Genomic DNA, 27859 nt, shown 5'->3' with positions numbered 1-27859 from the left:
TGATAATATTAGAATAACTTTCAGTTCTCGCTTTTTTTGCTTTATAATACATTTATAAGTTGTATTGTTTTATACATTTCATTGTAAGACAAATATAAAAAGAATACAATAAATAAAGTAATTTTTCAATGAGCCTCCACTGTTTTTAGTTCTAATTTTTTATCAATCTATTCATAAAAATTGAAATGGGAAAAAAAACTTTGTTTGAAAAATGGACTGAATACAAAAAAAGGTTCCCACTATTTTTATAAAAATCGCCGAAAGAAAATATTGAGGAAATTGCAAAAAAAGGTCGATCCTATATAAAAGTTATAAGAATGAACATTATAATTTATGACAACACATCACAAATGAATGCTTATTTTATATTATTATTGATTTTGTTTTCTTGATATTCTAACAATTAACCTTTTTCACTCGAAACAAGAATATATATAAAAATTTGTCATGCAAACGTATTATTTACTTTAATTATAAAACAAATTTTAGATCGACTAAAATATAAAATTTTATTAACTCTGTGCAATTAATAAATGAGTTTGATTTAATTCGTTATTAGTGTTATTAATTAAAGATTAGGAATTTATCTTTATTTTAGTGTCAATTAGTCGATGCAAAAGATATGTGAGATGTCCCATGGGGACATGGCCATTTTTTAAATATGCCTCTATGAGGCTTTTGTTATATTTTATATTTTTAATGTTTTTATTGTCATTATATTTATTCTTTTGATTATAGTTATCTTTTAAATTTATCATGCCCTCCTTTCTTAAAATTTTATTTATAATTTTTTAAAAAACTTGGAGGGAAAATAAAATAAATAAAATAAAATTATGTTATGAAAAGACATAACAATATGTGATTTTTGTTTTGTGTTTAAATTTTTTATTTTTTACTTAAAGGAGTATAATTAGTTTAATTTTTTGCAGAATTTTTTCAGCTTTTCTTTTTTACTTAAACATTCTTAATTGGTATTATTTTTATGCATTTACCTTTAAGATATAATTCAATTTATCCTTTTAATGATTCTATTAAACAAATAATTATAATTGAATATCCAATTGGTTTCCAGAATTAAATGATATTTGACAGCCATACAAATAAATATTTTTAGCGGGGTACATGAATTTACATTCTAAGAAAAATTCTTTATTGATGTTACTTATAGCTCTATTATTTATAATTACTTCAGTTATAATTACTGAGTATGTATTCGATTTCTCCATAATAACAGCTTCTTATTCGATTTCATTTTTAATATTGGGATTATTGACATTTTCTTTAATCTACACCGCATTAACTTGTGGTCAATTTTCCTTTTTAGTATCTATTTTCACACTTATTATATGTTTAGTATTAGGATTTATTCTTTCATCAATGAGGCATACGGTAGGCTACGAGATAATAAGTAATGAAAATGCTGAGAGATTGAAACGTATTTCGATGTCGGGAAATATACACAAAGTCGACTTTTTTACGCAACAATGGACAAGTAAACAATCTATAACAGTGTTGTTTTATGAACAAAAAAATCCTGACCATAGCAAACAAGATATAACTCTATCAACAGAAAAACTACGAATAAAAAAAAATTTCATAGAGCAAATATACAAAAACTGCCACGAAAGAGAACTTGATAGTGATTCAGTCATCGTATTACTTAATAATAAAATTAAAAGCAAAGAAAATTTATTGAGTTATATAAAAATTTTAAACAGTATCCACTGGTCTCGATTCCCTAAAAAATTAGTTATACTGATAGAAATTTTAGATGCAAAGAATGTAGTAGCCAATGGCTTCAATAGAACTGTGATAGCCCACTCATAAATTAATGTAGGAAATGGTATTAAAAAATAAAACACATCTATATGATAAGTACAAGATTTTCTTCTTTGTTGTACTTTTTTTGAATTTGTGATTGAACACAATTTTAACCTTCATTATTAATTTCAAAATTTGTTTATTAGCTATTTATAAATAAATTGGGCTTTTGTGTTGATGTTGTAAATGTATTATTTTTTTACAAATAGATAGATTTCAGTAGGAAATAATTTTGTTTTATATGTAGTTTTATATATAATTTTTTTTCTTTGCAAGTAAGAGGTAGGGAGAACCCTTACATAGGGACCAGAAGGATTTGGGCGTGATCCTTATCCAACTGGTACTTTGAAATTCTTACTCACTCAAATTCTCTCCGTACAACTTGCTGGCGCGGCAAGCTCCACCGTATTCATTGGACTTTATCTCCAAGAGAACATTTTCCTTTTATTTCTAAAATCGCGTCCAGAGTGATCTCACAGCGGATATACTTAACGTGCATGGTTATCTATAGCCCGAAGAGAGACATCATCGTATTAACTCAAAGGTCCATACAATCATCTGTATCGCACACACGGCTCCTTACACGACCAAATCACAAGCCCGGCATTTTCATTGAACTGCGTTGACCACTAGTCTCCCCGTGGTTTCGGTCACCGTGTTACAGAATTATGTAAGATAGGGCCCACGAGACGTTATATTGCCCTACTTCGTTTAGTCTCATAGTTAGCTCTAGTATCCCACTCTAGAGTGCACCAGCCATGGGCTCCAACTGGTCGTACCCATCAGATACTTTGTTGTTTTATTTAGTCACGCAAGGAGGATACTGTTTTCGGCTTTGAGGTGCGTTTCTTAACTAGATGCATATTCCTTTGTGGCTGGACACACACAAGTTTCATTGTATCAACTTAATGATTTCCGTGGACATTTTCATTATCTGAGTTGTTCCAACTGTATCATAGAAAATACAAGCAATTTTATAGCCCTTGGGAATCAAACCCAGCCATTGCTCAATGGAAACATTGTCTTCGACCACTGGACTAAGGGCTCTTTCATATTAAAACAATATATTAAAATATTTAAATAATATCATATCACATAATTTTAAAACAATAATTATATTACTTTTAACAATGTAATTAATAATTTGAATCGAAGGACATTATCTAGCGTCAACCCCCGCCTAAATTTATTTAATAATAGACCATCTGTTTCTTGTAACAAAAGATAAATAGGAGCTTTCCCACTTTAGTCCCCCCCCCTTACATATATAAATATCAATTTTAAAAAATATCCCTTTTTTTCGAAAACCAAAATGAAAAAAAAAGGAGGAGGAAAAAAAATTAAAAAAAAGTACTGTTTAAAATAATCGAATATCCAAAAATAATGATATAAATTTTGTCAAATTAATTATAAAAATGTAAATTTAACTCTTTAAGTCGTCGTATGTTTCATATTTAGTATTTATGTTTTTAATTTTTACAAAAAATAATAAGTAAACAAAATCTTCTATAAATTCATTTGTTGAACTTCTTTTAATCATTTATCATTATAAATGATTTTTTAGTATTCTTAGTAACACTGATAAAGAATTTTTTATTCAATACCCTATTTCATGCTTAGCAACGAAGAAATATACAAAGCATATGATAAAATAAAAGAAAAACTTCTTTTAATAAAATGCTTAAAATGTGGGAAAGAAGTCAAAATAAGACAGCAAACTTCGAATGTAGTCAGATGCATTGGTAAAAAATGCCAAAAAGAGAGGAGTCTTTTTACAAATACAATTTTTGCAAAAACACACTTGGATCATATAACCATGTTAAAGATCCTGAAGCTCTGGCTGACAAAAATCTCGCCTCTACATATTGTCAAATTGTTAGGTATTTCCTCCAGTGCAGTTTCGAGGTCCCTTCAGCAGTTTTTGTTGCACGAGGTTTATCACAAATACATGGAAAAAGCAAGAGAAACATTAGGAGGTAAAGATATTATAGTTGAAGTTGACGAAAGCAAATTTGGAAAACGGAAATACAACGTTGGCCATAAAGTAGAAGGTGTGTGGGTATTTGGGATGGTCGAACGGACTGTAAAAACAAAATTTTACTTGTTCCAGTCCCAAATAGATGCAAAAATACTTTACTAAACCTTATTTCAACATATATAGATAAACAATCGACAGTTTATTCAGATATGTGGAAAGGGTATACGAAAATGGAGTCTATAATTGCTAATCATTGTACAGTTAATCATAGTAAATGGTTTAAAGATCCCATTACTTGTGTTCATACCAACACCATAGAAGGTAATTGGTCTGCTGTAAAACGTCAAACACCGCTTAGATATAGAACAAAAACGTTTATTTACCCTTTTTTATTAAGATTTATGTTACTTAGAAACTCTAAAGACAATTATTATAAAGTTTTATTAAATTTATTATTTTAATTTTTTCCTCCTCCTTTTTTTTCATTTTGGTTTTCGAAAAAAAGGGATATTTTTTAAAAATTGATATTTATATATGTAAGGGGGGACTAAAGTGGTTTTTGGCCGATAAATACAACATTTAAGTATAGCATTGTTAACCAACTATGTCCTTCGTTCTGGATAAAGACTCTCATGTCTACTAGGTTGACAATAACCCGCAAAGGGCCGCTTGGCCAATATATGCTTGTAGGGTTCCTTTGTTTTTATAAGTTACGCCCGTAAACAACATTGACTCCTTGCAAACCTCTCGCACAATACTTCGAGGATATTGAAGTAAGATCGATGACACAACGTATACAGAAGATTGTGTCTATGGTAATATTGACTTTGTGAAAATTATATTATGACCTTCAAAAAATGCACTTTACTCTCTACTACTACGTTTTAAACAAATTACTAATATCCCCGAAAGATTAATTTACCTCAAGAAGAAACTTCTCAGCTCTTTTTTGGCCTTTACCATACTTGTTTGTCAAAGTTACTACTCAAATCATCTCCTTGCAAATTTAAACAAAAAATCATATTTTTTTATGAGTTTTGAGCCAATTCATATAAAAAATAAAAAATATTTTTGAAAGGAAGTTATGTTTGATTTAAATATTCTAATTATTTTTTTACTAGATGTTTTGCTCAGTGGTCTGGAATCGAGTTTTCCTACGCTCTTGATTCGAGTCTTATGAGCTCAAAAATTGAGTGCACAAAAAAAAGTTTCATGTAATTAGTTACTGATCAAAGATATTGGTAAAAAATTATGAAAATATACAGCATAGAATATAAATAAAAAAATAAGTAATGTTGCATATTAGTTCGGCCTGTAACTGCCTAGGCTCGCGACATAAAATGTGTTATTTGTTTATATGTTGCTGATTTGTTTTTTATCTCAATATCATTTTTATGGATCTTTCTCAATTTTTTTTTTTCGCAAAAATTTTTAAGTTAAATTATATAAATTTGTTGTTAAATGTAGCGGCAGGGGGGCTGTCGAGCTGGACCAGTCATGTATCATTCCCCACTTTACGATAATAATTTTGTTTATTCTAGTTTTGTTTTTTTATATATATACATAAAATTTTACCTTATCTCTGATTTTTAGCTATTTCAGACTACGTTTTTATTTTTACACTATTTTTTACGCCCGTGGACTCGAAACTAGTGTCCTTGGGGCAAAAAGAAAGACAAACCAAGAAATTAAACAGTTTAATAATAAAAAAATAGAATAATCAATCCAATTAACTTCTTATAAATATAATTTTTATCTTTTAAGAAAAGGACTAAGATTCAAGAAGAGTATCTTCTCTTTAAAATACTGAAATGGGAGAGATTTAGATACAATTATCGACAAACAAGTAAGATATAGGGCGAAAAGAGTCAAAAGTTTTTTAATGTATTAATGTCAAAAACTTTATTGCATTTTAATTCCATCCTTTTGATATATTTTCTATACTTTTTTGTGGCCAATCACATCAGTACGTTTTCTAGAATATGATTAGTCAGTATTTGATCGGCCATGACAGGGTTTATATCAAATATCTCCTTTTCCATATAATATAATATAATAATAATCAGCGAAATAATGTCACTATTATTTTAATCTCGGTGTTGCTAATATTGTCGAAAAGCGTTTATTTTGTAGATTATGGTGTTATAAGAACTAAGCATTTACTATAAATATAATTTATTAATGTCTCAGTAACTGTATTTTTTTAAATCCATGCTATGACCTATATTTTATCACCATATCCTTCCGGCGTTTTGATATGTTAATGTAGATTAAAACTTTTTTGTATATTTCAAGCATATAATGATGTATTTATATGTAAAGAAAATAAAAATTTGTTTATTTTAACTCAATTCTTTTTTCTCCTCGTCGATATTTTTCTTCTTCGGGCTACAACATTTAAACATTGTTTTTCCAAAACAACTACATAATACGGCAATAATAGGTAATATAAAACCCAATAATGCGGTCAATATTTTCCAATTAAGTTTTAAAACGTCCGCAATTCCACTAAAAAAATCTTTTGATTTATTCTTAGCCATTTTATACTGATCACTTTTTTCCTTTTTATTGTTTTCTCCTGATTTTTTTGCAGTTCTTTTTTTATCTTTGACTGGTTTTTTAGTTTTTCTTTCTTTATCTCTTACTGGTTTTTTAATTTTCTTCTCTTCTTTACTAATTGTATTTTTAGTTTTCCTTTCTTTATCTTTTTCTGGTTTTTTAATTTTCTTCTCTTCTTTACTAATTGTATTTTTAGTTTTCCTTTCTTTATCTTTTACTGGTTTTTTAGTTTTCTTTTCTTCCTTTCCATCTGTATTTTTAGTTTTTCCTCCTTTATCTCTTGCTGATTTTTTAGTTCCTTCGACTGACTGTTGTCTACTATTTTTTTTTGACTTTAAATTATACTTTCCATGCGTTTTTTGCTTTTGTATTCCTGTTGATTTTTTTTTTATTGGAAAGTTTTTTGAATTTCCCTCATTTTTTACTATAGATTGTAAACCAGAGCCAATATCTGAACCAACGCCTATGGCATCTAAAGCTCCCTTGGCTGCTTGCATTCCTTTGTCTATACGCTTAGTGACTTTTCTTATGCCTTTTTTAGCTATCGCACCACCAGCTTCTACAGCTATATCTTCAACTGCATCTACAGCGTCCGAGCCCACATCAATGACTTTTTTGACGACTTTCGATAATAAACCTGGTCCTTTGGGACCAGATTCAATGGACGGATCTTGGTTATTATAATTTTGATCAGGTAAATAATATCTAATCGGCTGAGTATTATTTTTATCATTTTCGTCATAAGAACTTTTTTTAATCTTATCTATCTTGTTTATTTCGGTTGTAATTGTTGAAGGTAATTCTGTTTTAAAATTATCATCATTCGCATCATTAATTTTTATGTATGGTGATGGAGATACAGAAGTATTAAAATCAACGACAGTCAAGAATCCGTCAGTTAATATCTCTTCACTACTAGAAACGTTTAAAACAGTTGTCGAAATGGTCTCTTCGGGGGCTTTATACACAAAATCATTGATTGTTACACTCTTATTAGTTTCTGTTGTTGTTTCTTCCTCATAAATTTTTGTTGTTACATTAGCAGCATCCTCTTTTTTTGTAGTTTTAAAAAATGAATCATCTATCGTTGAACTTAACGTATTAACTTCCGTTGTATTTTCGTCGTCAGAACTTTTCACTGTTTTATATGTAGAATGCTCTTCTTTTGTAGTTGTACCAAATAAATCATCGTTTGTTGAACTATTTGTATAAATTTCTCTTGCAGTTTTTTCTTCGTGTTTTATTCGAGTCATATTAGTAGAATTCTCTTCTGTTGTAATTCGATCAAAAGAATTATTATATTGTGAACTGATTGTATCAACTTCAGTTATAACTGAAAAATGGTTGTCTGTTGTTGAACTAACCAAATGTTTTCTTGTTGCTGTTTCTTCGTCTGATTTTTTAGTTGTCTCAGTAGAAGAATCGACCTTTGTTGTGGTATCAAAGTGGAAAATTCTTATTGTGTCGGCAGCAGAGTCAATGTCACTTTTAATTGTGCTATATTCATTTTTGCCGACTTTAGTAGAATTGTCATTATTTTTAATTTGCACATCAAATGGTAATTCAGGTTCTCTGCTATAGTCGTAATTTGAATTGGCTATATATCCATAAGGATTATCATCTATAACCGAAGAATATCGAGTAGTTGTTTCGCGCAGATTATTATGATCATCATACATTACCATTTCAGTAGGCAATACATTATTTTTATTTGATATCTGACTCATGTATTTTAGCAAAGATAATCCATTAGTAGCAGCTGACATATATTCCAAAAAACTAGGCATCTGATTTTTAGCTCTATTGGTTGCATAAAATTGATCATTTAATCTATCAGCAAGTTTTTGGAGGTTACCTACAATTTTCTTGTATTTTATGCCATCGAACATTTTTTCTAATTTATCCTCACTATTAGTATAAAATTTTATTTCAATACATTTATCTATATCAGACCATATCCGTTCATATTCTAGTGGCGTCAAAAACGATCTTTGAAATTTTTTACTAGATAATATAAATATCAGTTCAAAACTTTCGGCTACAAAATCTTTCAAATATTCAAAATACAAAATTTTGATAGATGGGTGTAATTCTACATTGCAAGCATAATTTTTAACTGATATATAAAAAAGCTCCTCCAAGTTCTTGGGATACGAATAAGTTTTATTTGTGGCAAGATAAATCTGCCTCAGCCTACTATTAAATTCATTTTTCGTTAATAATAATTGAAAAAACTTATTACATACATGTTTAAGAACTACAAAATCGATATTATTTGTTATTTCTTTGTTTTCATTCGCAAAAGGACTTTGAATTATGATATGTTCGTTGCGCAAATTAAATGATGTCGTTAATTCAGTATTATTATGACAAAAGTTTTCAACATCTGTAATAGGGCTTTTTTCTGGCTGGTCGGAAAATCTCAATTCATCAATATCATCATGTTTTTCGGCCATATTACTAAGATAGGTATCCATAGTTTTCGTCATCATTTCTTTATTTTTTACTATATGCGCAATACTTTGATTGAAAAATAACAAACAAATAAAAACAGTTGTTAGTATTAAATAGAGCCGTTTAATCATGGGGTAGATTTTGAAAATTATATATATATGGTCTCATGTCATATTTTTCAACCGTATTTCCAAAAATATTTTATATATATATATTAAAAATTATAAAATATAAACTATTTACAACAATTATAGATTTTTTTTGACATTTTATTATAGAATCACAGAGAGATGTCAAATCATTATTTATAATGTAAAAATTTTGTATTGACCAATTATATACTGGTGTAATAAATACATTATTGCATAAAGTACCTTATTTTTAATATTTTATTAATTTTTGATCTTTTTTATTTATCTGCTATAATGTGAAAAAAATCGGCTATCGTCTGTTAAACCGTAAAAAGGTAGATAAAAAAAGCTTCTGTATTTTAAAACATTATTTGTCTATTAAAAGTTTCAGCTATGCACAATTCAAAAGATTTCTTGATTTTTATTTCGCAAAAATAGTACAACTTAGCTCTTATAAACAAAAAAAATGTAATTACTCCTAGGTATTGAAAAATCTCCTTTGTTATATTAATGTTTTCACGTAATATTAAACTTTTAACTGTCAAACACATCGACGAATTTTCTGAAATAAATTTTTGAAAAAAAATCATGATGCGTTATGAGAATATCAATATGAAATGTACGTATAAGAAGTAAGTAGATATCTGAAAAGGAATTATGAAGACTACGACGATGACATGCCCAAACTTATGAGAGTATTACATTCAACAAGTCACCTCCTTCGCTACTTGAAAAATATGTTAAATAAACACTAGAAATATGTACCGATATATTATTTTAATACTCTTTCGATTTTATTATTAATATTAATTTTAATTCTGAATAATCGACAATTTTAAAAAAATGCTAACTATAATTTTGTGTAATAATTATTCATATAAATTAATAATAGCACTGTAGATTGTTGATGCCATTAGACTTTCCATAAAGTTTTTTTTAGAATATTACCCGGGTTAAACCAACGTTTGAGGTTTTTAAAATTTAAATGTAAAGTTTTTCTTACTTATTGTCATGTATCCGGGGTACATGGCCATTTTTGTAATATTGTTCTAAATAATTGTTAATGTTAATAGTTTTATTAAGTTTATTATGATATTTGTTCTGATTGTTTAATGAATCTTCTCTAATCATTTCCGCGTCCCCTTCTCAGCAATATTTCTTTTATAGTTTATTTTTAATTTAAAGATTGTTGTCAACACTAAACTACAAACATTGGCGTACTTACGAATGTAGTAACGACCATGCAACTTTCGTTTGTTTGTGTGACTCATCTTGACATGCAACTTGAAATGTTCGCCGGTTGATAGTTTCGACATGTGATAGTTTTGACAGCTGCTAGTATTGACAACTGCTTATGTGATGTAGTAATGTACATCACACTTAAATTTATCTGTCACATTTTTAGCATCTAACATATTATCTTTACGATGCATGGATTTAGGAAACTTACCATTTACACAAACATCTTATCCTTACGAATCTAAAAATGGCATAATTTATGGTATGTAATTTTATACAATAAGATATTGAAAAATTTTATTTATACATATTTCAATTTTTCACATCAATGGCGTTCTCATTTAGAACACCTTAAACATATAAACAAACATTTATTTTTAAACCTTGATTTTAATATCCTAAAAAAAACGACGAGAAACGCAATCAAAAAAAAATTTAGAAAGGCGCATATGAAATATGATAATATAAGATTTTTCTATTTATATGTAATCAATACTATTATAAATATATTAAATTGTTATATATGATTTTGTAAGAAATAACTCCATATAAAAAGATATATCTTTACTTTTATAAGGTCAATGTATCATATTTTATAAATTTGATATTATTATTGACTCAATGATGTTTGAAATACTAAGACTTTTAGTTTTATCTTTGATCTGCTATATAAATCAACAAAGTAGCAAACGGACAATTTATTGTTTATGCCATAAAAATCTAATTGCAAGCCATAACCCCGTTTTTTAAATCATAAATTAATATAAATATGTTTACAATGAAAATATTGACTAAAGTCAGTTTTAGTTACAAAATTTCAATATAGAAGTTTTTTGTCCTTTTTAGAAATTGAAGGAAAGAAAATGATGAGGAAGGAACAAAAATAAAAAATAACATGAATGATGTAAATAAGCTCTAACAATGGGGTTGTTAAATAAATTTAAAGGATATATTAAACAAATAATGCTTTGCGCGTCGAACGACTCTTTTTATTTGATATGGAATTTTTCAAGATCACCAATTCCTTTCTATGGTATTGGTATATACCTTTGTATTTGGATCTCCGAAGTGCAATGAAAGATTAACCAAATGATGTTAATTAAATATTGTACCCAAAGAATTGTAGGATCTCCACAATTCGCTATATATATAATGGTATTTCCTCTTATTTAATTCAATAAAAGATCAGTAAGTATTTCTTTATTTCTTTTTTTATATGTACTGTGATCAGACACGAGGTCTGATCTAAAATATTAGACGGAGTATCAATAATAGATTTATTTGGATTGTGTCCTTAACTTATGATGACGGGTAAGGGCTGGAAAATAAATAAATAGGAAATATTTGGAATAGATCATTATGACGGTCTATTCCGAAAAGAGTAAATTGCAGCGATAGAAGTAACTCTCTAAATGCTCACGCCCAATATTAAATAACCACCTGTCATTAATATCATCTTTCACATTCATTTTAAATAAGAATCATTCACACTTGGGGATTCTTATTGTCGGCGTAGGTTCGTCGCCTGACATGTACCATTATTATTCTACGTTCTATGGTTCGTTCGACCATACCAAAACACCAGAAGCCTTTCACTAATTTATTTCATTTATATTTAAGTTTTTCCTATTTTTGACTCGTCGATTTCTACTATTATCCCTTCTCCACCCAGCACGTTTAGAGAAGATAAATATTTATCGTAAATGCATATGTGATGTACATTGCTACATCACATGAACAGATGTCAAATATGTCATCTGTCGCTGATGTCCAAAGACATGTCAAGCATTTCAGTTACATGTCAAGATGAGTCACACAAACAAACAAACAAACGAAAGTTGCATGGTCGTTACTACATTCGTAAGTACGCCAATGTTTGTAGTTTAGTGTTGACAAGAATCTTTAAATTAAAAATAAACTATAAAAGAAAGTCTGTCTGTGAAGGGTATGGAATATATAGAATCCAAGAGCGAGACTAAAACCATCAATAAACATATTTACATTAAAAACTATTTAGAGAGATATTATAAAAATGGCCATGTACCCCGGATACATGACAGCATATTTCCTTTAGTTTTTTTTCAATGGTAAAGATATTGATTATTTCGTACAACTCAAAATTTGACAAAAATGTTTACGAGAATAACCGAGAACCCACTTATTAAGTAATTGTAAACATGTTACATGGTTAAGTTTACAATTATTAAAGAACGTATCATGCCTAATGGAAATTAATTTTTTACAATCTTTCCAAGTACACTTTAAGGTACTACTGTCTTTTCTCATTCTACCATAGAATAAATCACAACATTTATTTTGAAATTTCATTATTAAATCATTATATATAATTTCCAATTCTTCTCTCTATAAAATCCTCTCCATCATTTTTTAAAAAGAGTAAAAAAACAAAAAACCCTATATCGAATTTTGCGTGCCAAAGTGCACTTTAGCCCTTATTTCTTCTATAGTATTTAAATAATCATTTTCTCTGCACAATTTATCTACATAAATTGCATTATGTCTATAACAAGATAGATTTCTGCATCTAAATGTTCATAAAAAGAATGTTTTCTGGTATTGAAGTCGTTGTAAAATAAAGGTCCTAAAGGACTCTATCTTCTATTTTAAATACTAAGAAATCATTTCTCCACATACTTCTTTGTACCATTTTTTCTGCAGCAGTTTGTGTATGAATTCTAGCTGCGTCATGATAAATTTTATTAAAAAAAAGGTTTGTGTTATTAAGAGCATATAGTTGTTGTATTTCTTAATTGGTATTGCGATCTAGAACATCTGATAAACTTTCTTCAGCGCGTTTTTCGTTTTCACATTCTTGTTAGTGATTTCTGATATTAATCGATTCTAGAATACCCATGATTCTAGACTCGTCCATTATGTCCGTAATGGGTCTGCCAAACATCAGAGAGAATGGTGTTTGTCTCGTAGTAGAGTGTCTTAAATTATTATAAGACCAGGTAGCTTCTTCTCGTACTTTGGTCCACTGACCCAAAATATTTTTGTCCTGAGATTAGATGCAATCATCCATTTTAAGTTTGATTGCATCGTTCTATCTGTCCTTGTATCCATGGACATCTAGCTCTCCCCCTTACATGTCTTATTTCATATTTCTGACATAAATCGACGAGTGTTTGATTTACTAATTCTCTGCCGTTATCAGTATGAAGTATATAACAAGAACCAAACGTCCTAAACAATGTTTCAAAAGCATTCTCTACACTAATACTTGATTTGTCATATAGTGGTACCGTCCAACAAAATTTTGTAAAAGAATCTACAATATTCAATAACCATTTATATCCTTCGTTGAGTTCGTGATATAGCCGGAGATCAATCAAGTCTGCAACATATCTTTCCCTTGGATACTTTACTACAATTGGTCTAATGACTGGTCTAGTTACTAGATTTCTCTTTGATTGACATATATCACAGCTATTCAAGACCCTCTGGATATCTTTTTGTGTTGCGTCGTAGACTTTTGTTCGCAATAATAGAAACAATCTGTCCCGTCCCGCATGCCCATTTGAGACGTGGATCAATTTTAAATATTCGATTTAAAAGCGTTGCTAGAGGGTGGCAAAGAATCTTGATATATTATATAGACCTACTTTAAATCTCACCGTGAGCTATGTGATACCATTAATTACATCTTTAAGAACGATAATTTTTTTTGCTTTTTTCATAAAAGCCATCCTTTATTGTTTTTAACCAACCTTGTTGGAACAAAACCAGCCTGTTGAAAGACAAAAACTTCTTGTCTTCCATTGTTGTTCAATTTTATTTTCATGCCCTTAAAATTAAAGAAATTTATATCCAAATTACAATAAATACCAACGTTTTTTTTTATTTTTTACCCTTTTCGTGCGAGCATTTTCCCTGGGGTCCGCTCCGAACGGTAAAAATAATTATTAAAATTAGGTCAAATGTGACATAAGAAATAATTTAGTAATGATAACGCAATTATAAATCAAAAAATGTACATAATCACATTTTATAAATCGCTTTAAATGATAAATAGTGTCGGCGATTTCTGTTATTTTATAGTTCGACATTTTTTTTATTTTTATTTTTATGCAAAAATTAAATTTGAACGATCTTTACATACGAGGGTTGTAATACCCTTTCTTCTTTTTTACATAGTCATATTTTCTATAAAAATATTAATAGAGAGAAGAAAAACAAATTTACAGGTTTAGCCCATCATCGCACCGAAGTCATAAAAAAAGCAATTTTTGGCATAAAAACTCTATAAAGTTACAAAGAGGATATGTTTATTTAATTCTGCTATGTCAAAATTCACTCAAATATTTATTTAAATATTAATTCTGTCTATTTTGGTTTCAAAAATGACCGAGGGAAACCCCTAAATTCTCGATCTAATCTATCGGGATTTTTTCTAGAGCCTAAAGATATTTATGAGGCTGATACAACCAAAATTTTATTATAAAATGAAATTATAAGCATATTTCTACCTTAAATTCCTATATAATTAAAATTTGTTATATGTTGTTAAGTTTTACAATATTTAAGATATTATAAAATTCATGCCGTCTGTACTCTCGTGTAGATTGCGCCTTACAATTTTTGAAAGAGATCGATTAATCATGCATTTCAACATCATACATACTTTCTTTTTTTGATCAATAAATGGAGCTTTATAATCTTTCCTCAAATAGTGATATGGATTTAAAGCATATTTTAATCATAAAAATAATGAAGTAAAAATGTTAAAAGGTTTATAGCTATCGCCCTAGACATACAATAAAATTATAGAATGCATTACAGATAATATTCATTTTTTTCCTATAAGTTTACGTTGTTTTTGATCAAAAATGGGGTTTTAATTAATTTTTATGTCATTGATCCAAGAGTATGTTCGTACTTTTAGTCATATTTTATAATATAAAAATTAAGTTAATTTTTATGGTAGGATTGAAAGTATATTTTTGAATTATAAAAACTGTGATATATTTGTATAATTTCTACACCCTATTATGATAAATAAAGACATAGGGGCGATACCGAATCGTTTTTTACAAGCGTGGACTGTGGTCTGGAGTCCAAAAAGCTACGAAGGAAGTTAGAAGAACTTTGTATAAGTTAGAGATGGAGGAAGTAGATTCCAGTTTGTGGAAGCAGAGAATAGTTATAGAAGGAAGTTAAGAAATAAAAAATAATATGGTAGAAAGAATTAGTAAAGTGGACAAATATTATAAAATAATTGAGAAATTATAGGAGGCAATGTGTAAAGAAGAAAGACACAAAAAAAAAGAAGAAGAAAATTGAAAGAAATTATGGAGGCTATAATTGAGAATTTAGAGAAACCATGAGAAAAGAAATGCAAGAAAAATTTAGTTATAAGGAATCCAGTACAAGAAACAAGAAGAAACAGTAATTTTTTTAATTGTGGACAATTTGGCCATATGGCTAGGAACTGCTATGTAGGAAGGAACAATAATCAGGAAAATGTTTACAATTTGAAATCGCATTAAAAGTTAGACGAAAGTCAAAGTTGTAGTAGCGGTGATGATAATAATGGAGATTAAACGAGTTAAGTCAAAGAAATATAATAATAGTGATAGAAGACAGATAGAAAGAATATATGCGTGCAGTAAAGAGACAAAAGAAGATTACTGAAGAAGGAATTTACGTTGGAGACCTCAGCGAAACATGAAGAAGTTTTTGAACAATGAGATGAGGTTAAGGCTATTGTATATTAGAGAAGTGTAAGATAGATTCTCCAGAGGGTAAGAAAATGGTCAGAAAGGGCCAGGCGATCCCGCGGCTTTAAATAAACAGTTAGAGGAATATATTTATGATTCGGAAAAAAGAAAGATTATATGAAGATCGTAGTCGAAATGGATAAATCCAACGAAAGCGATACTAAAACCAAGTGGCGAAGTAATAGTAGTTAGTAACTTAATGGTTTGAATGAATTAGTCAAGAAAGACCATATGAGCTATCTAATATGAGATAAATAATAAGAGTTAGCAAGGTTCGATGATATTTACTGTTGTTGATTGCAAAGAAGCATTTTACTATTTTAAAATCGAAGAAAAAGATAAACATAAGACGGCGTTTGAATTTAATAAAAAAGTTTACGAATGGAATAGTATGGTGATGGGATACATAAATTTCTTACAGATACTACAGCGACGATGAATACGTTTTGGGGGGATTTGCGAAGGAATGGTGTTGAGATATACATGTACGATATAGTAATACATGCCTTCAATAAACGTAAACACGATGAACTAGTCATAGAGGTTTTAAAATGAATTAGAGACATAAAATGAAATTAAGGAGTGCGAAAATACCTTTAGACAAGAGGAAGTAAAATTATTAGGTGTGACGTTGAATGAAACACATGATGACTGACGAAATAAAGAAAAATGAGGCCCTTGAGTATCCAGAACCGAAAAGTTTGACGGAATAGGGGAGGCTTCTAATATTAACTGGGCGGATCAGACCATTTATAAAGGATTATGCCGGATTGACATTGGAAATTACTGATAGTATATAGAAAAACGGCAATTCGTGGAAATGGAAGAAAGAGATGGGGGAGGAATTTACAAAAATGAAAAGCGTTTTAAGAATTATGAGAAGACTAAGATTGCCGGGCTATAATAAGGAGTTCATCCCAAGAACAGATGCTAGCAACTTGAGATTAGGTGCGGTATTACTTCAGAAGAATGGAGAATTTGTTGCTATTCAATGGGCATTAAAAAAGCTAACACCGACAGAAGTAAGATATGGCATATCAGAAAAAGAAATGCTTGCGATATATTGGGGCATTGATAAATTTAAATACGAGTAAAAGGTAGGAATTCAAGATAGAAACGGATCACAAAACACTGGCGGAGATAAGAAACAAATCGTTTTTAACAAAAACAGATAAAATCGCTTAATCGAAAGAATACAGAAATGTGATTTTAGCATTATATATAAAAAAACTTTATGAGATGGTGGTAGCAGATGCGTTGAGTCGAATAAACATGGAAGAGGATATTAAACAAATGAAAAATCAATAGCGAACAATCAAGCAAACAGAAGGTAAATGGAAGGCACATGTTTCTTCTGAGAATTTAAATCATTATTATAAGTTTGATTCAGGACGTAAAATTGAAATACCACCGGAGAATATTAGAAGACAATTAACCAAAAATATTCTGAAAAGGTAGACCACAGACGCATACCAAGTGTTTATTATGCAATGAGAGAGGAATATTATTGGCCAGAAGTAAAGAAAGAAATAAACGAGGTTTTAAAACAGTGTCAGAAATGTCAGATATATAACAGGAAAATATAAATGGTTGTAAATTTGTTGATACGTCGAGATACCTAGAGAAGATTGCATTAGATTTGATAGACTTTAGAAATGAGAAGAAATATGTTTTAGTTGCTATCGATTATTTTACACGAAGAGTATGGAAAAAAGTCATAAATAACAAGTCAAGTAATAATGTTTTTGGATTTTTGAAAAGATTATGTGAGCAAGGGAAGAAACCGAAAGAAATATTACAGATAACGAGAAAGAGTTTATTGGCGGGAATTTATAAAAATTTGTAGAGATCTGGATATAATACTTCAACAATAATCATAGAAGCGCATAGAAGTAACGGTAGAGTAGAGCGTGTTATAGAAACTGAGAGAAAATATTTTAAGTCGGAAGCGCAAACTTTTGAAGGTAAAGTTTATAAAAGTATCGATATATAATCAGAGCTATCATGCAGGAATAAAATGTACACCAATAGAAGCGACTTAAGATAAAACTGGAGACGTATGCTTGAAAATAGCCCTATAGGGAAATACTGTAATAGGTTTAGAAAAGGAAAGATTGAAAAATTTAGTAAAAGTCAATTGGTAAGAATAGCTAAACGAGAAAATTTGGCAGGTGTTAATAAGTATGAAAAAGGAAGATTTTTGGATATAGGGAAAATTGTTGAAAAGTGTGGAAAAGATTCTTATATTGTAAAACTTAGTAATGGTAGGCCTGGGAAGAAGAGACATTATGATCTGAAATGTATGATTGGGATAGATTTGAAAATTATATGGAACTAACCGTCTTGAGTGGGGATGTGATATATTTGTATAATTTCTACCCACTATTATGATAAATAAAGACATAAACTTTTTTTACAATATTCTTTTTATTTCATACAAATTGAATCATGTTGTAATCTTATTAGAAACTATTTTTTTCATATTAAACATTAGGTTTTCTCCAATGCTCTCCTTCCATTAAATTTGTTATTATAATTGTTGTAACTCTAGTTCCCAATTATCGTTTTTAATCACATATCAAACAGTTTTACCACAAGTGTGTCCATTCCACTATGGTTATCACAAACCATTGTTTCAGAAACAAATATAAAATAAAAAAAGAAGTTATTTAAAAAATATGCAATTTCGTTTAGACTCATCTACTCTTTTCAACAATTAAAATCGCCGAAATTCAGCTCGCTATCTATTATAAGCTCAAGCATTGACAATAGCGTCTCATAAGTATTTAAATTGTCTGACTATGATCTTATAAAAAATGGACATTTTATGAAAAGTATAATTTATATTAATACCACAAAAACTTAGATTTTGGGATCTATACTAACAAATACTACAAATATTTTTTTTCCTATTAGAATTCGATACGTTATTTCATTTATCTACCTGCTTGTATATCATAAGTATATTAAGATGTATATAAGTAAAATATGATAAAATATTTATTTTTTCTCATTTGGTATAAGTTTTTCTTTATCCTCGTCAGATTTTTTCTTCTTGCAACAGCAACATTTGAAAAGTTTTTTACCAAAGAAACGACATAGTGCGCCAATAATAGAAATTATGATACCTATTATTGGTAGCACTATATACCAACCAGACTTTATTAGTTCAAATATTCTACTGAAAAATTCTTTTAAATTGAAATCGGGCATTTTAAAAGGATTTTTTAATTTCTTACCTCCCTTCTTAAAAAGACCTTTACCAGCTTTTCCACCTTTAGAGGGTTTACTTTCACTTTTCCCTCCGTTTTTCGTTGGTTTGGGGATACCTTCACTTTTCCCTCCGTTTTTAGAGGGCTTAAGGTTGCTTCCACCAGTTTTTGCTGGTTTACTGGGTTTAAATTTAGGTTTAAATTTGAATTTATATCTATATCCTTTCGGTGCTCTTTTGCTCCTTTCTTTTCCTTTAGCCGGCATTTTTGTTTTTGATTCTTTTAGGTCAATATAATTTTTTTCATTTTTAACCATTTTGTTTACTTCGGTTGTAATTGTAAAAGGCAGATCTATGTTAAAATTATTATTAGTCTTACTATTAGCTTCAATATAAGGTGATAAAGAAGCATGTGTATTATCAACAACAGTCAAATCCTCCTCGTTCGTAATCTTTTTGTTGGTAGATAAAAAGTAATGAGTAGACGAAACTTCTTCTGGGCTAGGTTTATCAAAAGAATTTTCTATTGTTGAACTGATCGCATTCAAATCACCTGTAGTTTCCTTGTCGGATTTTTTCATCGTCTTAGAAGTTTTACCGTCCTCACTTTCAGTCATACTATATTCATTTTCTCCAATTATGTATTCTTTCTCCTCATTTTCATCTCGCATATCAATTGGTAATTCTAGTTCTCTGTTGTACCCGTATTTTGTATTATGAATAATTTCATTAAAATTGTCATTTATCACTACAGAGTGTTGAGATACCGATTCAATTTCATTGTTAGCATCATAATTAACATTTTTTACGCTAGGCAGTGAATTATTCTCTAATGGCACCAGACTCGCACAGGGCAATAAAGCTAATCCATAAGCTGTGGCAAACAAATGTTTAAAAAAATTGGGCTTCTTATCTCGAGTTTTATTGCTAAAATTTAATTTATCATTGGACTTATTAACTAATCTAAACAGTTTATTCAGAATTTTCTTGTACTTTATGCTTTCGAACATCGTTTCTAATTTACCTTTTTCATTAGTTGAATATTTTAAATCAAAACATTTGGCAATATCTGACCATATTCGATCAAGCTCAAATGGTTTCAGAAATAATTTTTGAAACTCATTACTAGATAATATGTAAATAAGTTCTAAACTTTCAATTACAAAAGGGTTTAAATATTCATAAGCGGAGTCTTTGACAGATGAAAGTAACTCTTCACCGCAAGCATGATTTTTAACTGCGTTATAAAAAATTACCTCCATTTCTTCAGGAAAAATGGTAGTGTTTTCTCTAGCAAGATAAAATTTGGGCAACCTACTATAAAAGGGCTTTTCCAACAGTAATAAATGAAAAAACTTATTACAAACATATTTAAGGACATAAAAATCAATATTATTCGTTTTTTTATCGTTTAGGTTCTCATACGGGCTTCCAAATATGCTATTTTCGTTTTGCAGATCATTTAATATTTTAGATACAGAAATATTATTAGTTTTTTCAATATCTTTTTCAAAACAAATTCCTGAATGATCTATATATTTCAACTCATTAATATTATCATGCTTTTTTACAAAATTGCTAGAATATGTATCCAGAGTTTGGTCAATCATTTCACTGGTCTCTTTGGCAATTTCAATAGTTTTAATAAAATTTTTCATACAAAAGAATGCAATTGTCGGTATGAAAAATTGCTGTTTGATCATGGGGTAGATTGTAAAAAAATTATTTATATTATAGTATCATGATAAAAACGTTTTTTTTTGCAAATATTAGTGATTATAGTTCAATTTTAATAAAAATATGTTTTAAAAAATTGCATTCAATAGAAGTAATACGACTTAATTATTTTTGAAAGGTGTCAACTCCTTTATTAATAAATTTAAATTGCTAATACATAAAAAACTATGCTGTGTGATAGACATAAAAAGAAAAATCATATAACTTTCTACCATTAAACAATATTTTATGTTTTGCATTATTAATTTCACAAAATCTTTTTGATATTGACATTGAATCTGAAAAGTAAACTTATTAAATTTATGATTTAGTTTTTATGGTAGGATCTGCTTTATAATAAGTTTAAAAGCTGTACATTAAATAGTTTTTTTTCGTTGAATTTTGTATAAAAATTAAAATGTATTTGCATTTAAAATCTGCCTTTGTACTATGCTAATATATCAATGTAATAATTATCTTCGAACAATAATTTTAACATGATTTTACCTTTTTATAATTAGTTAAATTTTTTCTATTCAACATGACATGTCTCCAAAACATGTCAAATGAAAAATTTTATCCGAAATTATTTTTCAAAAATTAAGTGTATGTTAACAAAATCATGATAGCTCTAAATTCCTTTAAAAAGTAAGCTTACAAGATTTAACACTAAAATATAATCTTTGCCACTCTGTAGATTCTAGAGGTAGTTTAAAGTTTTTGTTTTTCACATAAATTTTGGACATAGCTTTTACAGCCAAGGTCATCCGCCCATGGCCAGGATTTAACAAAATTTCCTACACATATCAAATCGGAATTTACATTATTCACATCAGATTTAGTAGCGGCGCGTCTTAGAAACGCAAGAAATTAACAGCAAAAATCTGATCTGTCTGCTAATGATTCAAAATATTTTTTTGTATGTTATTACAAAACAAGACATTTTTTATCCTTTAAAATCATTTTCATTTTTCAGGATTTAAAAATATGATGCAATTTTCGTCTCGTTGATCAACAAGAACTTTATGAATTATTTTAAAATTATTTTTTATAGTTATTATATCCATATCTAACTCGTCTTAATCGCCTTTAATGGTAATTTTGTAGTATCATTGAAAATAAATAAAAAATTTTTATAATTTTTAAATGTACTTTTTATACTAAAAAATAATAATTGGAAATTACTAAAAACATAAAATATTCCAATTGCTTGAGAAATTGGTTAAAATTCATAGGTAATTATAAATATCTATTTTAATTCTTTTTTAACGTATATTAAGTAATAAGCCGTAAAATTTCCTATTTCTTCAGAATTTTCTCCGGGACCCCCAAAATTTCTTTTAGTTGCTTCTTCTTCGTTGATGACAGTGACTATTTCATCATTAAAATTGTACCAGACACCATCTATGAGAATATTGCAAACATAATGACCGCCGGCAACCCCACCTTTATGTAGTATAACAGAATGTAGTCTATAGATCTTTTTAGTTGTTTTATCGACACAAAATGAGCTGATATCTAATTCCAAGGGATATTTAAACAATCCGTTATATTTTTCAAATGATTTTCTTTTTTTATCCACAATGAATCGATTAATAAGTAAAAATAAAATCTCTGGTGCTTTTTCTATTTCTTTTTTTGATTTATTATCATTTGTAAATTCTGCAATCAAAGATTCTTGTAAATTATCAATAATTGTTCCATCAGAGTTACTTATCGGTAAAAAAATATTTTTAAAAGGATATGAATTTTCACTAACTTGTTTATCGTTTTCCATGCGCGTCTCTTTTATAGTTCCTGTTAATAAATCAAGAGCTTCATATATTGTTTTATTATTTGTTTCGTTGCTAAGAACATCAAAAAATTTTAATGAGAATTCATTAATATCCTCGTGAATTCTAACATTATCAATGATTAATCTGGCTAAATCTTCGGGATTAGAAACTTTTTCATTTTCCATCGAATAAAATAAATTTTGTAAATGCTTAATTATTCCAAACGGTCTACATTCATAAATTTTTTTTCTAAATTCAGTAATATGAAAAATTGTTTGTATAAAACTATTAAAATAACATGTAGCTCCTAAATTTTTTAAGCCACAATAAGTATTATTTTTATAGGATATTGATAGTTTTTCTATTTTTTTGCTTTTATTGTATTTTAAAAAATTTTTATATCCATTTTTCTTTAGATATTTTTTTATCAGGAACTTCAACTATAATCAATAAGTTTTTTTTAAACTTAGAAAAATGAATTTGATCAATCACAATAGCATTATATTCTATTAATGTCGCGGGATTTATGTGGGGATCTAAATAATGTAAGGGTACAGTGACAGGGACATTTAAATCTTTTCTCTTACTACAAGCATTCATTATTTTTGTTTTATATTGTTTTTTTATTTCTTTTATTTTTTCTTTTGAAATCTCGTCTTTTTGATAAAATATTTGTGATTTTTTTTCATCGTGGTACAATAGTATTGTTACTGCGTCTTTACTTGTGTATTCATTTTCGGTTTTCATAATTATTTTTGTATCATTGTTATTTAGTGCATTTAATAAAACGATCGCGGATGTTGAATTTATAAAATAAAATCTAACTGTTGTTTTTTTAAAGAATAATATTATAGTCATTATAACACTAAGAATTAGAGAAATAAAAGAGACTAGAGCATTATAAATAGTATTTTTTACCAACGAATACACGAAAGTAGATACTACTAGTGTAATTAACATATAAAATATAGCCAATGATGCATATATAATAGAATGATCAAATATTATTTCTGTAAGTATTAATAAAGAAGTCAAAGATATAAGTTCAATAATACTAATAATAACTCCAATTTTTTTTGAGTGTAAAATCATACCCCTCCTCATATTGGTATTAAAAATAGAATTTGATAAACGTCAAATTTCGAATTATGTCAAAATCAACCAATCGTTTATTTTATTTTTTTTGACCCCTTTAGTGTTTATTTTAGAGTGAATATTCTAAAATTTCCTCCTTTTACAAAATTTAAAAAAAAAAAGGAGGAGGTTATTTTAATTAGATAAATCATGTGTTAAAAAATTATAAATTTTGGTTTGACACATGTGCATGAAAGAAATTGATTGATATAGATCTAGGAGCTGGGATCCAAAAGACCCCCTGGGGGTGTTCACTTTATTTTTTCAAACCCCAAAAACGAAGTGCAAAATAAAGGAGGAGCAGGAAGATGACAAAAATTACTAAGCACTTATGACATTAAAAATAACAAATAAATAGATGCTTTAATACGAAAATTAATTTTAAATATAGTTATAATAATTATTTATAGTATTGTATTTTTTCTCCCTCCTTATTTTTTCAATTTTTTTTAATTGCTGGTTTATTATAAAAAGGGATTTTCTTCAAACCCTACTTTGTAATACCAACAATTAAAATTATAAATATTATGCATATAAGAATATTTAAATAAATGTTCAACAATCTATACAGATTATTAAATCAAAAAATTTAATATAAAATATGTTATGTTATTCGGAATTATATAGTTTTATGGTTATATTTTTTTTTTTAAATTAAATTACGTATACAAATATATATATATATATATATATATATATATATTTGGTATTTTTACTGTCTAAAGATGCAAGTATTTAGGGTGCTAATGATTGCTTCTCCTTTATTTTGCACTTCGTTTTGGGGGGTTTAAAATTATAAAATGAACACCCTCAGAGGGGGGCGTTTTGGTCCCCAATTCCAATAAATCATAAGGGTAAAAAATGCTTATAAATTTATATGAATGTACATTCTCAAATTAAAATATAATTATGTACATTAAAGTATGTTTATTTCTTGTTTTTAATGTCATGAGTGCTTAGTAATTTTTGTCATCTTCCCGCTCCTCCTTTATTTTGCACTTCGTTTTTTGGGTTCAAAAAAACAAAGTGAACACCCTCAGAGGGGGGGGGTCTTTTAACACCTTTAGCCTAGATCATATATATAAAAGAATTTTATTTAATTTTTTACCCTTCTTTTTTGTCAATTTTAAATTTCCACACTATATATTTTAAGCTTTCTATGTTATTTAAATATCATATATAGATTTATTGCTTTAATTTGACTATTCTAAGTGTGTATGTTATTAGTTAATACTTTTTAATTTTGATTATTATTTAAGTGAAACTCAGTTCCAAAATATCGTCAGAATCGTTTTTTAGAATTTATTTAACCCTTCTAGAAAAAATTCACAAAAACAATAACCAAAAAAAATTGAATATAAGTGTCAAAAATTGAGTTTAGAAGTTCCCGAAATTATTTCAATATGACTCAAAAGTGTTTTTAACTCAACTTTACTCCTAATATGCTACTAAAAAGTATTTTTGAAAAAGATGATTTCATCCTATAAAATTCGATCATCCCAAAATGTAAACTCAAAAAAATTCAAGGATCAAAGACATATTAAAAAACTAAACATTTCGATCCCGTTTTCAAAACGGGAAAGCATACGCTAGTCATATATATAAAAGAATTTTATTTAATTTTTTACCCCTCTTTTTTGTGGTTTTGTAAAATCTAAACTTCTTATTATAGCTTATTGTGATATTGCAATAGAAAATATAAACTCAATGAAGAATTTTGACTATCATAGGTGCGTGTACTGTATGTAAATGCATTTTCATTGCAATTCTTTGTTTTGTAAAACTCAGTTCCAAAATATCGTCAGAATCGTTTTTTAGAATTTATTTAACCCTTCTAGAAAAATTTTAAAAATAATTGCCAAAAAAAGAAAATGAATATAAGTGTCATAAATTGAGCTTAAAAGTTCCCAAAATTATCTCATTATAACTATTAAATGTTTTTAGATTAAGTTTACTCCTTATATGTTACTAAAAAGTATTTTTCAAAATCATGTTTTCTTTTTAAATTCAGTTATCAAAAATGGAAACTCAACAAAATTTAAGGATATAAGACATATTAGCAAACTAAACACTTAGATCCCGTTTTCAAAAACGGGAAAGCATACGCTAGTCCATAAATAAAAAAAATACTAAAAGTAAAAAGTTATATGTAAATATAAAAATTTACAGCTCAAAAATGTATTTAAGCTTAATTTAAGTGTAATTCAATGTTAAAATTATATAAACATTTTTTAAATAATCATAATAAAAAGCAAGAATCGTTGACATTTCTCGAAGTTAAATATTAATTAATAATACTTTTATTGAAATAATAATATTCTTTTTATGCTTAAAATTGTTTAGAGGATTAGTCATCGAAATAATCTGCAAATATAACTTAACTTCGTTCCACATATATTACAGATTACAACGTAATTAAACGATTATATGATAAGTTATTATCAAAATCAAGTATCACATCAAACACAGGAGGGATTGGTGTAACTTATCGACTCAAAGAATGAAATCTATCAATTACATGTCGGTAATACGTCAAAAACATTGCGAAAGAGATCCAGAGAAAAAAAATTGTTAAATTTAGCAGTAAAAGAAATCGAATACAGGAGTTTATGCATCACACAATATAGCCATAACGGGAATATAATAGTTGTGAATAGAATATGCTAATAAATAATTACCAGTGATTAATGCTTGTATACGATTTTTAATAGCCTAAATGGGAAAAGAAAACAAACAATCATTTTAATGTAGATTTTTTGTAATTTGAGCACTTTTATTCAGTTTTATATCCTTATTGATTTATTGCTTTTTATCTTGATCCCCTTTTATAAAAAAGGGATATAAATTGACCGTTATTAATTTATTTAATTTTACACATTATAAAAAAGGATCTAATTACACCTTATAGTTTTTTTTATTCATATTTGTTAATCGTCACAGTTTCTATTCTTTATAACACACTCTTATATATATTAGCGTTATTAATCTAGTTTATGCTCTGTCATTGTGGTGTTAAAATTTTACAGATTCTTATCATAGCGGCCAAGTTGTTAACTGAAAAACGTATTTTGATGCGTTATTAAATGATAATTAATAAAAGAAATCAATAAAATTTAGCTTGCGCTCGTAATAAAGTTGTGAATAAACTTTACTTTTTATATCAATAGTTTTATTTCCTTGTATGCAAAGGCTTTTATAGTTAAATTTACAAAATATTAATACAAATTCATTATGTACCTACGAAGTAGCTCTAAATATGCAAACAGCAAAGGAAATAACCCCGAAAATTTATTGTATCATATTTCGGTAGAGACAACAAAAAATAGGTTAAGTAAAAGCAGAAAGTTGCCGATTTGAAATCTTACTTTAAGCAAAAAACCTCTTTATGTACCTTCATTCGACAATGTCATAATGTTGAGAGGCGAAAATTTCAATCGTCTTTGCTGATTTATACATAATTAGAGTTATAACAGCGGTACGATCTGACTTATGAATTCGAAGTTCAAGCCTCTTGCAAAATATTATAAAATAATAAATATTATATAATCTTAATTTAGATGTTTGCTTTATATGAAAAATGGAATTTCTTAACCAATTATCGCATTATTTAACATTAAACTCGTCACTTTTTTGTTGTTCTTTTGAGTTACTACTAACGTTGTTAAATCATTCAAGCCAAAAAGCATTTTAATTTTGCATTTAGATTCGTACTTGCCTTGATTGTTTATATAAAATACAGAAAAGGTTTTACTCTACATTAAACTAATCTCATCTTTAAAAATTAAATTCGTTATTCTAAAGTTGTTTATTACTCATTAATCTATATTGTGATTGTATAAGTTTATGACAAACCGTCGCGTCATTGTTTCCACTACAATTGACACATATAAATTTTCGTTTACACATGATCTATAATTTCTAGATATTACCTTTCCCAATATTGTATTATTCAAACAATACTTAGTTTACATTTGTAAATAAATTTAACTTGTATTGAATCTTGGTAAATATTTGTTAATTTTTGTGATAATATGCATTTAATTAATTTTTTTGATAAATTAATAAGTAAATTGTCCCTTATTAACGTATACAATATATTT

General features: G+C 27.9%; 4 protein-coding genes across 4 annotated transcripts; 1 reads left to right on the top strand and 3 right to left on the bottom strand.

The window, feature by feature from the left end:
* Nucleotides 1–1122: 1122 nt before the first annotated feature.
* VNE69_11090 (putative transmembrane protein) lies at nt 1123–1827 on the top strand (the record flags this gene model as incomplete). Its single annotated transcript, XM_065474997.1, has 1 exon — nt 1123–1827. The coding sequence occupies one exon, from the start codon at nt 1123–1125 to the stop codon at nt 1825–1827; it is 705 nt and encodes a 234-aa protein (XP_065331069.1).
* A 4314-nt stretch (nt 1828–6141) lies between these two features.
* On the bottom strand, nt 6142–8943 carry VNE69_11089 (putative SP-containing membrane protein; the record flags this gene model as incomplete). The annotated part of the gene is made up of 1 exon (XM_065474996.1): nt 6142–8943. The coding sequence occupies one exon, from the start codon at nt 8941–8943 to the stop codon at nt 6142–6144; it is 2802 nt and encodes a 933-aa protein (XP_065331068.1).
* A 9980-nt stretch (nt 8944–18923) lies between these two features.
* VNE69_11088 (putative SP-containing membrane protein) lies at nt 18924–20837 on the bottom strand (the record flags this gene model as incomplete). The annotated part of the gene is made up of 1 exon (XM_065474995.1): nt 18924–20837. The coding sequence occupies one exon, from the start codon at nt 20835–20837 to the stop codon at nt 18924–18926; it is 1914 nt and encodes a 637-aa protein (XP_065331067.1).
* Nucleotides 20838–22099: 1262 nt separating this feature from the next.
* VNE69_11087 (ubiquitin carboxyl-terminal hydrolase 7) lies at nt 22100–23717 on the bottom strand (the record flags this gene model as incomplete). Its single annotated transcript, XM_065474994.1, has 2 exons — nt 22100–23065; nt 23118–23717. 2 exons carry the CDS (start codon nt 23715–23717, stop codon nt 22100–22102), a joined length of 1566 nt encoding a protein of 521 aa, XP_065331066.1.
* Nucleotides 23718–27859: the final 4142 nt, after the last annotated feature.

This window comes from Vairimorpha necatrix, chromosome 11 (genome assembly GCF_036630325.1).
Source record: "Vairimorpha necatrix chromosome 11, complete sequence".
Taxonomy (NCBI): domain Eukaryota; kingdom Fungi; phylum Microsporidia; family Nosematidae; genus Vairimorpha; species Vairimorpha necatrix.
This window is presented reverse-complemented; position numbering and strand designations above follow the sequence as displayed.